The sequence below is a fragment of the Lutra lutra genome, chromosome 13, assembly GCF_902655055.1.
Source record: "Lutra lutra chromosome 13, mLutLut1.2, whole genome shotgun sequence".
Classification (NCBI taxonomy): Eukaryota; Metazoa; Chordata; class Mammalia; order Carnivora; family Mustelidae; genus Lutra; species Lutra lutra.
This window is the reverse complement of record NC_062290.1, coordinates 85,248,929-85,262,198: the sequence shown is the minus strand read 5'-3', so window position 1 is coordinate 85,262,198 and position 13,270 is coordinate 85,248,929. Positions and strand designations below refer to the sequence as shown.

General features: G+C 59.4%; 1 protein-coding gene across 1 annotated transcript in view; it reads right to left on the bottom strand.

The window, feature by feature from the left end:
• Positions 1-13,270, bottom strand: part of ADGRD2 (adhesion G protein-coupled receptor D2) — a 20,544-nt gene continuing 7,274 nt past the window's right edge. The window contains 15 exon segments of the mRNA XM_047701058.1: positions 1-20; positions 1,083-1,143; positions 1,478-1,508; positions 1,786-1,844; positions 2,403-2,517; positions 2,591-2,644; positions 2,760-2,828; positions 6,768-6,876; positions 7,704-7,819; positions 7,910-8,043; positions 8,328-8,481; positions 8,750-8,852; positions 9,047-9,150; positions 10,377-10,498; positions 11,303-11,327. Coding sequence (XP_047557014.1) covers positions 1,115-1,143; positions 1,478-1,508; positions 1,786-1,844; positions 2,403-2,517; positions 2,591-2,644; positions 2,760-2,828; positions 6,768-6,876; positions 7,704-7,819; positions 7,910-8,043; positions 8,328-8,481; positions 8,750-8,852; positions 9,047-9,150; positions 10,377-10,498; positions 11,303-11,327 — 1,224 coding nt within the window. The 3' untranslated portion in view covers positions 1-20; positions 1,083-1,114.

Below are 13,270 nucleotides of genomic sequence, written 5' to 3'. Positions count from 1 at the left end.
CACACACTCTCTCTAGAAACCTGGGAGGAAGGGGGGGCTGAGCTGGCAGAGGATCATGGTGGGGGTCCCTGGAGAGGTCTGGAAACTGAGGCTGGGGGAAGCCCTGGAGGGGGGATTCTGGCCCCGGGGGACCCTGGGCAGTGTCCCCCATTCCCTCTCTCGGACCCTCAGATTCTCTCGAAGAACACCTGATGCCCAGAGGCTTTCAGGAGGGCGGTGGCTGCCTTGTGAGGGACCGGGGCTGGCAGCCTTCGCTCCCCCGCACCTCGTCCCGGGCTACCTGAGAAGGTCGCGGGGTGCGGAGGGGGAGGGGGCTAGGGCGTCCGGAGGGAGGGCGACGCAGGTTGGGGGTCTGGAGGGTGGGGCCGTCGCGGGCCGAGGTGGAAGCGGCTCGTTGCTACGAGCGGCCTTAGCAACGCACCCATTCAGCAGAGACAAAGGCGCTGTCACTTGAGCGCAGAGGCGCCGCTACCGCTCTTGTTCCCACCGGCGCCTCGCCTGCGGGGGTGGGGGGAGGGGCGGGGGTGGGGGGCGGGGGCGCTGTCGGCCCCGCGGAAGACCCACCGCGCGCCGGCCTGCAGGGGGCGCCTCCTGCCCACGTTGCGGAAGGGGGAGCCGGGGCTCCAGGGGACCGGGGACACCAGGCAGGGGAGGAAGCGCGCGGGAGCCTGGGGTCCCACTGACTAGGGTTTCGAATGTGCCTCCGCTTACACCGGTGTGACTGCCCCGGTGTCTCACTTTCCCCATCTGCACCAGGGGAGGATAGTTTCCCCAGGTCCCCAGGTTAAAGGAGTCAGCCAACGCGGGGCTTTAGCCCTGAGCCCAGCCCCAGTTAGAGCCGGACAAACAGGCCTCTTGCCCATGCTGGGAAGGACGCCTCGGCCTGAGGCGGGGCGGTGCCTGGCAGGCCCTCCTACAGCCAGCTGTGCTCTAAGATTGGGGGACTCAGGCTGAGAGAGGCTGACAGCGGCCAGAGGGCCCTGGGTTCCCCTCGGGGCCCCAGCCTCACTCCCCTGCCTGTCGGCCCCCATCAGCCCTGTGGTTGGGGAACGGAGCCTGAGAGGGAAGTGCTCGCTTCTCACCAGGTTTGGAAGTCCTTTCCGCCCAGGAGGCATCAGGGTAGGGGCTCTGAGAGCGCTGGGCCTGGGGGGCCAGACAGAGCAGGTGCACAGAGGAAGGCAGGCTCCTGGCTCACTGCCCCTCCTGCAGCACCCGCTCTGGGAAGGGGTCCCAAACCTATCCCCTGAGTGAGCTTCTCCCAAAGAGCACTGCCCTTTCCTGACAGGCCCCCAGTGTGCTAATGGGCAACTTTGGGCACCAACAAGGAGCAGAGCAAAAGGAAGGGCCCCGTAAGCGGTGGGAGGCCAGGGGCACTCGCTTCTCCAATCGCTTCCATCCTGGTGCAGTGGGGCTGCAGGGGAGGGGGCGTCCAGGTGCCAAGGGGAAAAGGGGAGCCTCTTGGGGGAGGAAGTTGTACCTGACACCTTGAATGCTGTCAGCTCCACAGCCTGAGGACAGATGAGATCGTCAGGGGAGGGAGCCCCCACTCCTGCTCCCCCTTGCCCTTGGGGCCCTGGGAAACCTTGGTAATGACTCCCCCACCCCCAGTGGCCTTGACATTCAGGTTCTGCCCTGCGACTCCCAGGGCCCTACCACCTGGTAACTGAGGAATGGGGCTCCTCTGATCTCCAGAGGAAGCCCCCCACCCCTCCCCTAGTCCCTGTGGTTTCCCCTACCCTGTGGGACATACTTGCTAGCACCCTGCCACCCTTGTCCCAGCCTCACCGGCCTCTCAGGTTCTGCAATGGAGGAGAAGGTTGTGGGGATTCTGGGGTTGTGGGTCCCTACAGGACAAAAACCCTTTTCAGAGACTGAGACAGGAAGCTCACTCTTTGCTCTCCTGCCCTGGACAGGACCTCATTATCAAAGACCCTAAGGATCCACTAAAAGGTTTACTCCACAGATTAATGAAGAAACTAAGGCCCAGAGAGGGAAGGTAACATACCCAAGGGCACACAGCAGGTAAACTAGGAGATGGGACTGAAACTCCCGGCCTAGCCTTGAAGTCATTCAGCCCATGCTCTATCTCAGGGCCCCAAACCTCATCTGCCCTCCTGGCTTTGGAACCCCCAAACACCCTTTGGACAGAGACCCAAGGAATGTGACCCTGGTCAAGCCCTGCCTCTGGGCAGGGCAGCTGGGGCCCCTGTTCCCTGGTGGTGGTGGAAAAAAATAAGCCACTTCTAAGCCATCCCCCAGGCCCCATGCTTGAATTCCCTAGGCCTCAGTCTCTTTGCCTTTCAGATGGGCTAATAGGATCGCCATCGCCTTCCCAGCTTTACCTGTGCACCAGGGAAACCAAGGCTCTGGGTAGTACAGACTGGGGGCTGGTGTGGCCTTACCTCTAAGAGCCAAGTGTCTTCGGGCTGGAGCCAAGGCTGCAGGGCTGTTCTGAGCTACCTCCCAGGGACCCAGGGACCTCGGGTGGGACGCTGGGCCCATGGGGCTGGAGCAGGCCTGAAAGGAAAGGGTGTGGCACTGACAGGGAGTGGGACCTCCCGCCCCAGGATCCCCACCTGCCAGCACCCACCGTGAATGCCTCTGTTGTCTTTTTCTCCGTCATCCTCTGCAGGGCGCTCCGGACCTGGGGGTTGGGCATCAGGATCAGGCCTAGGCCCCTCACCCTGACCCCCAGGCACAGGTGCCCTGCAAGTTAGCCCTGCCCATCCCACCCCCAGCCACCCATATCCCCAACTCACCTCCCCATTGTAGGCGGCATAGACCAGGAAGATGTACGGCCCCTGGGGACAGACACAGCATGTGGATGGGTGTCACTGCCTTGGAGCCAGCCCCCTCCACCGCTTGGCCCCGGGGCCACAACAGAGACACACTGAGAGATACCCAGAGACACTGAGAGACACAGGCAGATGAACACAAATCCTACTCTGTCCCCCTCCTGCACTTGGGAGGGGACATCTGTGACATTCTATGGCAGAGAGAACCAGAAGGGGCCCTCCCCTACCTGACCCCATACCTTCAGCCTCTGGCCACAGGTAGCCTCTCTGCCCTCTTGTCCCTCTTTGTCCCCCCACTCCCAGCTGCCCCTTCCTCACAGCCTCATCATGGCTGCAGGAGTTCCTGAAATCAAGGCTAACTCCAATCCTGGGACAGCAGATGTGTGAATGCTTGCTGATTCATGCCTCTAGCTGCGTGTCTCTCTGACTCTCTGTCTCTTCTTCTGGAAAGCAGAAGCCAGGACTCAGCTCCTGCTGTGTGTGAAGGACTCAGCACAGTGTCTGGGCTGTAGCTGGCTCTTCCTGCTCACACATGAGGCCCAAGAGGGCCTGGCCACTCACGAAGTACCGAAGTACCGTCACACACACAGGGTGACGACCCTCATAGCAGCTCCATGCTGAGAGGGTGGGGGTGGCTTAATCCTTCCTGTTTGATGGAGCAGGACCCTAGGGCCTGGGGCAGGGGACAGAACAATGAGTCCTAGGCCAAAGTGTGACCCAGCAGGTGGAATTCGGAGCCTAGGCCTTCTTCAGATTCTACCTGGACAGGCCACAGCCCCTGCCATGAGGCTCAGACTGGAGGACACAGGTTGGGGTCCAAGAGCCCTCCTTGAGGCTTCTAGCTTCAGCCTCAGAGCCTGGCTGCTCTGCCTGGTTCTTAGCCCCTAACTGGGTTCGTACCACCCTCCACCCTAAGACAGACCCTGGTGCTCCCCAGATTCCCACACCTCCCCACCCCCAGCGAGCCTGTCTTCCCTCTGCAGCCTTTCAAACAAAGGCAGCTTTCCAAACCCCACCCAACCCCACCAGCACCTCCCTGCTTAGCATTCTCCGAGGCTCCCTGGCACCCCTGGGATGACATCCGAGCTCCTTACAATAGCTCTGGGGACCCTGCACGGTCTGGTCCACATGTGTCCTCCTGTCCCATTTCTCACCAGCTCACGTGTCCCCGCCACTTCATGTCTCTGCTGGCTCCCCCCATATTTCCCTGACCTAAAACATTCTTCTGTCTCACTGAGTCTCAGTCGAGAACCACTCCCTCCAGGAAGCACCCTTTCTGTGTCCCCACGAGTGGCTCCTCTGTCCCCAGCCTGCCCCCATGTCCCCTCAGCCTCTCAGCCTCCGCCATGCCCTGCCGTGGGTGTGTGGCCTGGTGCTCGGATCCTGGGCACTAGCAAGCTCTCTCCAGCACAGAGCCCACAAAGGTTCTCCCGCCCATGGTGCTCCCGGAGGGTGCCACGTGTGGCGCTCTGCCCTTTGCAGACATCCCCTCCGTTGAACCCCACCAGGATCCCATGAGGTGGAGACTAGGATCCCCTGTAGAGAAATGTGGAAGCTGAGGCTTGTCTCAACTCGTCTGGGCCTCCCAGCAGGACGCCGCACCGGGTACCGGAGCTGGTCAGAAGCACGGCGTGGCTCTCCTGCCCGGAAACCGGCCCGGGAGCCACAAGAAGACACATTGGCCCTACAGAGGGAATGAGGCCCCGCTGAGCCCAGTCCCTCTGCCCTGGGCCTGCTGTAGGGAAGGAGGGCAGTCCTGAGGGCAGGTCCTGCCTAGCTGATGGCCCGGCCACAGTGCGAGAGGGACACCCGGAGGTGGGTGGGGTGAGGAAGACAGGGAGGGATGGCAGGAGGAGAGGAAAGGCCAGGCGTGGGGAGGGACCCAGAGGACTCAGCCTGACTGGGGAACCTTCCTGGAGACGGTGTCGGGAATGGCAGGGTGGGCCCAGGTCACGCATCAGCTGACCCCGTAAGGCAGCCTTTTCCCTCTTTCAGCAGGAGACCTTGGCAAGGAAGGTCTGTGGCTGACTGGGAGGAGGAGGGGGTCACGCTTAAGGACAAAAGCTGGGGGCGTCAAGGGTCAACAGAAAGGGACACATAGAGGGAGGACCATGCCAGAGGAGAAGGGGATGGAGAAAGAACCTCAGAGAAAATTCAGAGACAGAGATGAAGAAGCGAGACAAGGGGAGAGGAAAGGAGGGAAGTGGACAGAGGGAGGGAGGCGGGGAGGTGGCCACTGCGGTGGTGGCCTTGGCAATGGGCTGCTGCCACCTGGCCACCCCTGGAGGGGGGTGGGGGCACCCCAGGTAGGGTCACAGGCTAACCCGGCAGGGCCACGTTTGAACCCAGGATGCTCTGGAGGCGTGGGGCTTGAGGAAGGGCTTGTCTGTGTCCAGGAAGGGGTGTAGCGCTGCCCTCTGTCCCCCACTGCTCAGGCCCACACAGGTGTCTGGGAGCTGTGTTTCTTTGGGAATATCTGGAAACCCCGTTTTTCTTCATTTTCTAGGCCCGTCTCTGGGCATGGCGCCTCCATGCTCCCCCAGCAGCGGCCCCTTCTTTCCTCTCTCCACTCCCACGCCTGGACGAGAGTCCCAACAGCCCAGGCCGAGAAGGCGACATGGACCAGGACCTGGTAGTCACTACCCACGGCACCCTTCCTCGCTCCCTGCCCCCACCCAAGACTTCACGCCTGGCCTTGGCCGTGGCCGGCTCCGTAAGAACACGGCATTTTGTAGCCTCCATTCCTGCTCTGTCCCTACTGCCTGGAACAGTGCCTAGAGCCGGCACCTCCTAGGTGTTCGACAGGTATCAGGAGGATGGATGAACGACTGGATCAGGCCCTTCCTGATGCCGGCGCCACCCCCCTCCATCGCCCACCCCACAATCTCTGCAGCTCTTCCAGGAATCAGCCAGGCCACATTTGGCTGCCCCCCCCCAACAACGCCCTGCTGCTCCTTCCTCCCTCGAGGCCCTGGACCATGACTTCATGGGGTCTGTCTCCTCATGTGTAAGGCCTGTTCGCAGACACAAATATAGGACAGAGGCTCTGGCCTGGGCCTCAGAGCACCTGGGCATCGAAGTGGCTGTTAATACCCTCGGGTCCTTCATCCCAGGAGGGGTGGAAAGGCCCCCAAGAGGACCTCTGGGACACATGGGGTCTGGACAGAATTTGTACCTTATTTCCTGAGCTTTCTTTGTCCATCCCCGAGCCACTCCTTTTCTCAGCCCTGACAGGAGCTGGGCAGCATAAGGGCGGACAGCAGGAAGAGGGGCCGGGGGTGCAAGGGAGGCTGAGGGGAAGGGCAGGGGTGGAGAGGCCCTGCCTGGACCCACCTCCGTCCCAGCACTCAGGCCCCTGGGGTGTGCCTATCTTTGTCTATGTCTAGGTCCCCCCACAGGACCGCCACCCCCTGAGGACAAGGACCGAGTCTGACTCCTCTCAGAGACTCCTGGACACAGGCCCATGGGAGGCCTCTGGTGGCGCCCCTGTGACGGCCTCTTTCATGTGGGCTGAGTGTTGTCCTCCTGACCACAGCCTCTCCTCACTGCCGTCCTCACCAGTGCCCCACAGCGGGCCCCCCCCCCCCCCCCGCCGAGCCTGAGGGCAGAGGTCCCAGATGTCCTGCGCCCCATCCTTGGCTTCCTGCTGAGACCTGAAGTGGCTCTAGCGCCAGCCCAGGGCCTGGAACTGCTGCCACACCCCTGAGGGTCTGAACCTCAGCTCCCTCAACTGTAAAATGGGCACAAAATCCTCCCTGATGTGCTGCCTCTTTGATTCAAAGGTTGGTTCCCACTCTCGCCCTCAACTTCCTGTCTCTTGACAACGTCCCCCAGCTGCTGTTGGTGCCTCCCACGGCCTACAGGACACTCCTTTACCCATCTGCCGACAACCCAGTCCCTCCCTCTGAGCTCCACTATGCGTCAGAGCCCTGGTCCCAGGTGGTCCAGGGCCTAGAAGTACCTGGAAGGAATGAGGCCCACGGCAGCGTAGGCCCAAGCCGGGCTGAGGTGCACCAGCACGCCGGCCAGCCAGGTCAGTCCCAGGACGGGCAGCAGGACCAGCACCGGCTTCACCATGGCCCTGCGGGAGAGCAGGCCGGGCTGAGGGAGGCCAGGCCGGCCTGGGAACCCCTGCAGGCCGCTGGGGGGGCACAAGGGAGGTGCCTGGGGTGGGGGGGTCAGACGCGCAGACCGGGGACAGCTGCTCAGGACTTAGGTGCAGCTGGGATCTTCGGCGGGACTTGGCTGTCCCTTCTCAGACCCAGAAGTGGTTGGCACTGGGGAGATGGGGTCCCAGTCCCAAACCTGGCTCAGAGGAAGGGTGCGGCAGCTGCCCAGAGGGAGGGCTAAGGACTGGGGGAGAGCCAGGTGGCCTGGAGTCCAAAATCTTCCCTTCCCGGGGACCCCTGGGGCTCTCTGGCTTTTCAGTTCCCCCATTGGCTTGGGCTGCCCTGCCCTTGGCAGAGGATGAGGGTGGGGAGAGGAAGGCCGGGGCATCCTCCTTTCAGCAGGACACGGCCCAGGAGAGTGAGGAGAGTTCTTGCAAGGGTAGGGACCTAAATCCTCACTCTGAACCTAAACTTCTGGGGACCGCCTGATCGAGGGGTCTCCCCTACCTTGTCCCTACCAGGCCATCTGTGCTATCAGTAGACAGTGAGCCCCCAGGACAGCGGCTTGTGTCTACAAACACCTCCCACCCCTCAGCACTTAGGACTGATTACTGCCCCCCAGGTGACTTGCGAGGTCACGTGCTCACCCTCGTCCACACACATGAGCATGCGACACCTGCTCAGGTCCTGCCTTGGCCCCGCGAGCACACATGGCCTTAGGACCACATCCTGCCACCACAGACTCGCACAGGCCCCCATCCAGTGAGCCTCCGCGTGCTCCCCCACTTCTGGGCCTCACCATGTCTGGATCCTGACCTGCTCCTGCAGGCAGGGCCGTGGGCTCAGCATGCGGGCACGGCGGTGGGTGCTGGCCACAGTGACCATCACTACGCGGACCAGGATGCACGTGTTGGCCTGGAGACCGGGCGTCAGCGGGTGAGAGGGCCTCCCCTTTCCCCAGCGTGACTTGCCCACCCCTCTAGGCCCCCAGGTCACCCGGCTCACAGTCAGCACGAAGAGCACAGGCCCCACAAAGGCCCAGATGATGTCTGTGTGCACGTTGAGCCAGCAGTGCCCGGCTGCCACATAGTCATGGGGAGACAGGGCCAGGGTGACGGCCACAATGGCCGCAGGCACACCTAGGAGAAGAACGAGTGTCCCTCGGACCATGCCTCGCAGCCTGTACTCTCCCAGGACCTGACCCGGCCCCCAGGATCTGGCCCCGCCCCCAGGACCTCTTTCCTGCCCCGGCCCAGAGCAGCCACCCAGGGCCATCCGTGGCAGCAGGTGCACTGTGGGCACGGGGAGCTCTGTTGGGGCTCTGGATCCCAGGTGGAGATGGTGACCGGAGGGTGTCGGACAGCGAGAGGCCACATGAAGCAGACTTGAGAACAGAGCAGGAGCGGGGAGCAGGGGGCCTCACCCCAGCCTGTGGTGTAGTAGAGCGCCATCCGGGGGCCCGGGCGCATGCTCACGACCACCACCTTGCTCCAGAGCAGGAGGCCCTCCACCAGCATCCAGGAGAATGCCACCAAAAAGAGGAGGTGCATTACGGCTGTGATGGCCACACAGGCCACCTGTGGGTGGGAGGGTGGCAGAGCCCCACCAAGGCCAGCTGTGGGCGCAGCCCAGCTCTGGGTCCCGCGCCCGTGTCTGGCACCACCAATGCAAGGATGTATCCGTGGGGAAGGTCTCTGGAAGCGCCCCCCGCCCACCTCCAGCATTCGGGGTTTTGTTCATCTCTGGGCCATGCTCCCCCCAGGAAATGGAGCCTAGTGAAGTGGGGGGCAACCCAGAAATGGCTGGTCCCCCCTGAGCTCACAAGCACACCTGCTGGGTGCCCACCTTATTGGCCTTTGCCCACTCGCTGGCCATGAGGAAGCCCTCGGCCGAGGCCAGGGAGAAGGTAAGATTCTTGTGGACCGTGGTTCGCTCTGACTTGGGAACCCTGGACAGGCAGGGGTCCGTCAACAAGGTCACCACTAGCAGCCCCCACCCACTATCCGCCCCTGCCTGCTTGGGTCCCCATGGGTGAGCTAATGAAGACAGAGATGGTGGTTTCATGGGGGCCCATAGCCCTAAGGGAGACCCCGGGCCAGGGGCTTCTTGGACAAGGATGGACACAACGGGAGCTCGTCTCACCCGGCTGCCAGGAAGAGCAAGAACGTGGTGGCCAGGGCACAGAAGGACACGCCGCAGCCCACAAACGAGAGTGTCCTCAGCAGTGACTCCTCCTCGGCACTCCTCTGTGGGCAGGCCGAAGACCCCGGAGGACAGTAACCCCATCACAGCCCCAACCTGAGCACACCGGGTCTCGCCCTGTCCCAGCCCAGCAAGGCTCCCCAGACCTCCTTGTCTGCGGTGACCCAGGGACGGCAACGGTAGCAGCCGGCAAGGCCAGGCTTACATACAGCAAGCACTTAATACAAGAGCATTCGCCTGTCGTCTCCCGCTGGCTCTCCCTAACCTGGCCCTGACTGGTCCCGCTTTTGCTGATGTCAAAGCTCCTGAGAACCCTGGCTGGGAGGTGACTGAGGCAGCCACAGGGAGAGGATGGCATGTCACAACCCCTCCACGCTGGGGGGAGGGGGCATGGAGCTCACACGCAAACATGGCCACTCTCTGCTTTTACAGGACAAATGTGTCTGTAGCATGTTTCTCTAGTGTGCTCCCCAACACGCCGAGGAACCCTGGCGTTCCTGAGCCTCTGGCGCTGTGTCACTTAGTCTCTTAGCAAGTGAGTCCCTTGTCAGCTCTAGTGAGCACACCGGTCCCGCTCTGCTCTTGGGATTGGGTGTAAATGCTGGGTCTTTCCAGGGACCTCCCTTGCTTTGGTCTCAGTTACTTCTGACCTCATCTCAGCTATGGCTTCACCTGCGGGCCCTTCGTCTCCAGCTGAGACCTCTCCCACCCCGAAACCCTCAGCCCCGTGGCCTGCCCCACCCACCTCTGAGATGACTCCCTCACCCCATGCCCCCCGCAGCCCAGGCCTTTGTCCCAGACCCCCTCCTCCTCCTTCAGTCCTGTGTCCTCCATTGGCCCGCTGTCCCCCCATGCAGGGCCTGCCCCCTGCCCACAGACCCCTTGAGGCTCTCTGCCCCTCCAGCTCACTCCTGGCACCAGAGGGCGCCTTTGGGGCAAAGCCAACACCTGCTGAACACATTCACGACGGTCCCCTGCAGATAGGACCCATAGGATTGCCATCTGAGCGCCTGAGCATCCTGGGCTCTGACCTCTGCCACTAGTCCCTCCATCTTCTTCCACTCCTGGGCCCAGCACAGGCAGCTCCAGAGACGTTGAAGTTCTCAAATGTGTCGGAGTCAGCCTGCCATTTCTAGTCTCCTTGCCTTTGCTCAGACTGGCCCTCTGCTGGGGATGCCTTTCTGTTTAGTTCTTGGTCACCCTTTAAGACTTGGTTCCGACATCGCCTTCCCCCATGGCCCTGTCCCAACCCTACCTCCCTGGGACTCACCTGAACGTCATACACCTGCAGCAGGACCGCAAAGTTGGTGCTGTGGTTGCAGAAGCAGGCGGTGGAGGCCTCGTACAGGGTGGCCACAGAGCAGCCAGCGGTGGCCCATGAGCCCCCTGTGTCCAGGCTGGGGGAGGGCAGGGAACAGAAGGGTTCTTGAAATGGGAAGGACGTGGGGGTGGGGGTAGGTGGCAAGCAGGGGACAGCCTCTCTCCAAAGCTTGGGGCCCATAGCCACTCTGCCTCTAACCAGCTTTGCGACTTTGGGCAAGCCTCTGCCCTTCCTGGGACCTCAGTTTCCCATCTGTAAAATGGACTTAACGCTCTTAGGGATGATAGGGGGCCATGGGGCCAAGACCAGTGATTACAACTGATTAATGGCATTAATTACTAAGTGACAGTGATCGACGTTCAGCCAAGGATCCAGGGCTGGGAGCTGGGGCTCATCTCTGAACCGTCTTCCGCTCCTTCAAACATCGAAGCGGCCTGGCCTGGGACATATCATCAAGTCTAACACCTATTTGACAGATTGGTCTCTCCCTAGGCACCCCACAGAGTGAGCTCGTGTATCTCCCATGATGGGGAGCTCACTATCTCCTGGGTCACAGCTTCTCTTGCTCCAGCTTGTCCTGGAGTTGGGGAGGGGCCCGAGGCAAGACAGGTGGTGACTGGTGACCCAAAACACACCTCATCCTCAAGCAGAATGGATGGCTTAAGAAAAAAAAAAACAACTAACACCAAATTGCCTTAATTAAAGAACTGGGAAGTGGAAACTCACCTGATACTGAAGTTCCAGAAAGCACAGACAGGCTGCGCCAGTCTCAGCGGGAAGGCCTGAGGGCAGGAAACAGGGCCAGAGCAGGCGTGTGAGTGTATACGGAGGGCCTGGGGCAGGGGCGTGGATGCATACGGAGAGCGGAGACCAGGAGGGTGCAGGGGGATGGTGAGGTCTCTGAGTTGGAGGGACCAGGGGTTGCCCAGCATGGGTCACAGGTGAAGAGGTGAGGAAAAAGGCCAGTGGGGAGGCAGAGGGGAGGGGAAGGGCAGGAGGCTGGTGTGCCAACATCATGTATGATATTGAAATACTGGGAACAAGTTAAATGCCCATCCTTTGGGGAGTGGTTAAACCACTGTGACTCGTCCCTCTTGGGGACCAGCTCTGCACCTGGTAAGATGAACAGACAGGTCTCTATCTATCGTCAGGGAAAGAGCTCCGTTATACTTTGCTGAATAAAGAAAAAAGCTGCGTATCATCACGCATAGTATGAACTCACTATGTAAAAAAAAATACATACATACGGTCTATGTAATTGTGAACACATACACACAAGAAGTCTGGGATTAAATGCTAATTCAGTCATGGCTAGGTCTCAGTTTGAATGTGTCATAATGAACATATTAATTCTTTGGTAATTAAACAATGACAACTACATGGATTTTATAAGACGTCATTAAGCAACCTGTGGTACCAGCCCCAGTGCAGGCAGGGAAAGCAGCCTGAGTTCAGGACTTGGGCTACATGTCCCCACGGACAAGGACAAGGGTAACAGCAGTGTGACCTCACTAGAACAGGAGACTCTGTGTCATGTTCATGTTCTTTATTGCGGCTGATCTTCATAACAACCTTGGAGACAGGCATAAATTCATGTAATTTCAGATGAGGAAATTGAGCTTCAGAGAGGGATGTTAGTCTGCCCAAGATCACACAGCACAGAGCTGAGGGTAGGCCCTGACTTGGTTATGCTGTTTCGGCCACTCTGTGATTCTCTAGAGACTGTGGCATTTCTTGGGCTGACTGAATTATCACCCCATGTATTCATTCACCCGTAATATTTTTTTCTAAGTATCTGAATCTATGTTGGGTGCTGGGAACATAAAGAAAACCTGTTGATTGCTTTTAAAATGGATGATTTTGGGGGCATCTGGGTGGCTCAGTTGGTTAAGCGTCTGACTTTAGCTCAGGACATGATTTCAGGGTCCTGGGATGGAGCCCCGTGTTGGGCTCCTTGTGCAGCGGGGAGTCTGCTTGTCCCTCTCCCTCTGTGATCTCTCTTGCTTTCTGACAGAGTCAGGCAGGGTCAGTGTAATCGAAAAAACCCTGCAGAACCCAAGTTCATTTTGGACCCTTGCTGGGGAAGGGGTGGCTCTGGACTTGACCCTGGTCAAAGCCTATACATGCTAGGATTCAGCAGCCATGACAAAAGACAGGGTGGCAAAGAGACATCTGTGACTGAGACAATGCAGAAAACACTTTCAGGGAAAGCAAGAAACACAAAAGTTCACGTGACTCAGCTGAAGGAGCCAGGACTTGGATTTTGCAAAAGGCAAAACAAAAAAACAAAATTACGGCTTTAGGAAAAATTTAAGAAAAAACTATAGAAATCAGGACAAACTAATCATAGTATGTCCATATAGTGGAATCTTACTCAGCAGTAAAGAGAAGCAAATTACTGAAATGGGAAACAATATGGATGATTCTCCAAAAACCCCCAGTGACACAGCGTACACTATGGTTCCATTTATGGGAAACGCTGGAAAAGACAGACAGAATCTACAGTCATAAGAAGCAGATCAGTGATTTCCTGGGGTGAAAGGGAGGGAAACCTGCCTGGCGGGGGGGACACAAAGAAGCCCGTTGGGAAGGTGGAAATGGTCTTTACCTTGCTTGGGATAGTGGTCCCTGAGTGTATATGCGGGTCAAAACCCACCACGTTGTATAGTTAAAATGGACACTGCAGTGTATGGAGATTGATTTTTACAGTCTTGGGATGACATACCGAAGACTGATAAACTGTGCGGGGTGTGTATGTGTGTGTTCGTGTCTAGGATTAGTGGTCGTGGGTAAAAGCCAACTTTAGATTTCTCTGAAACTAACGTTGCAAAAGCAGGAAGGAA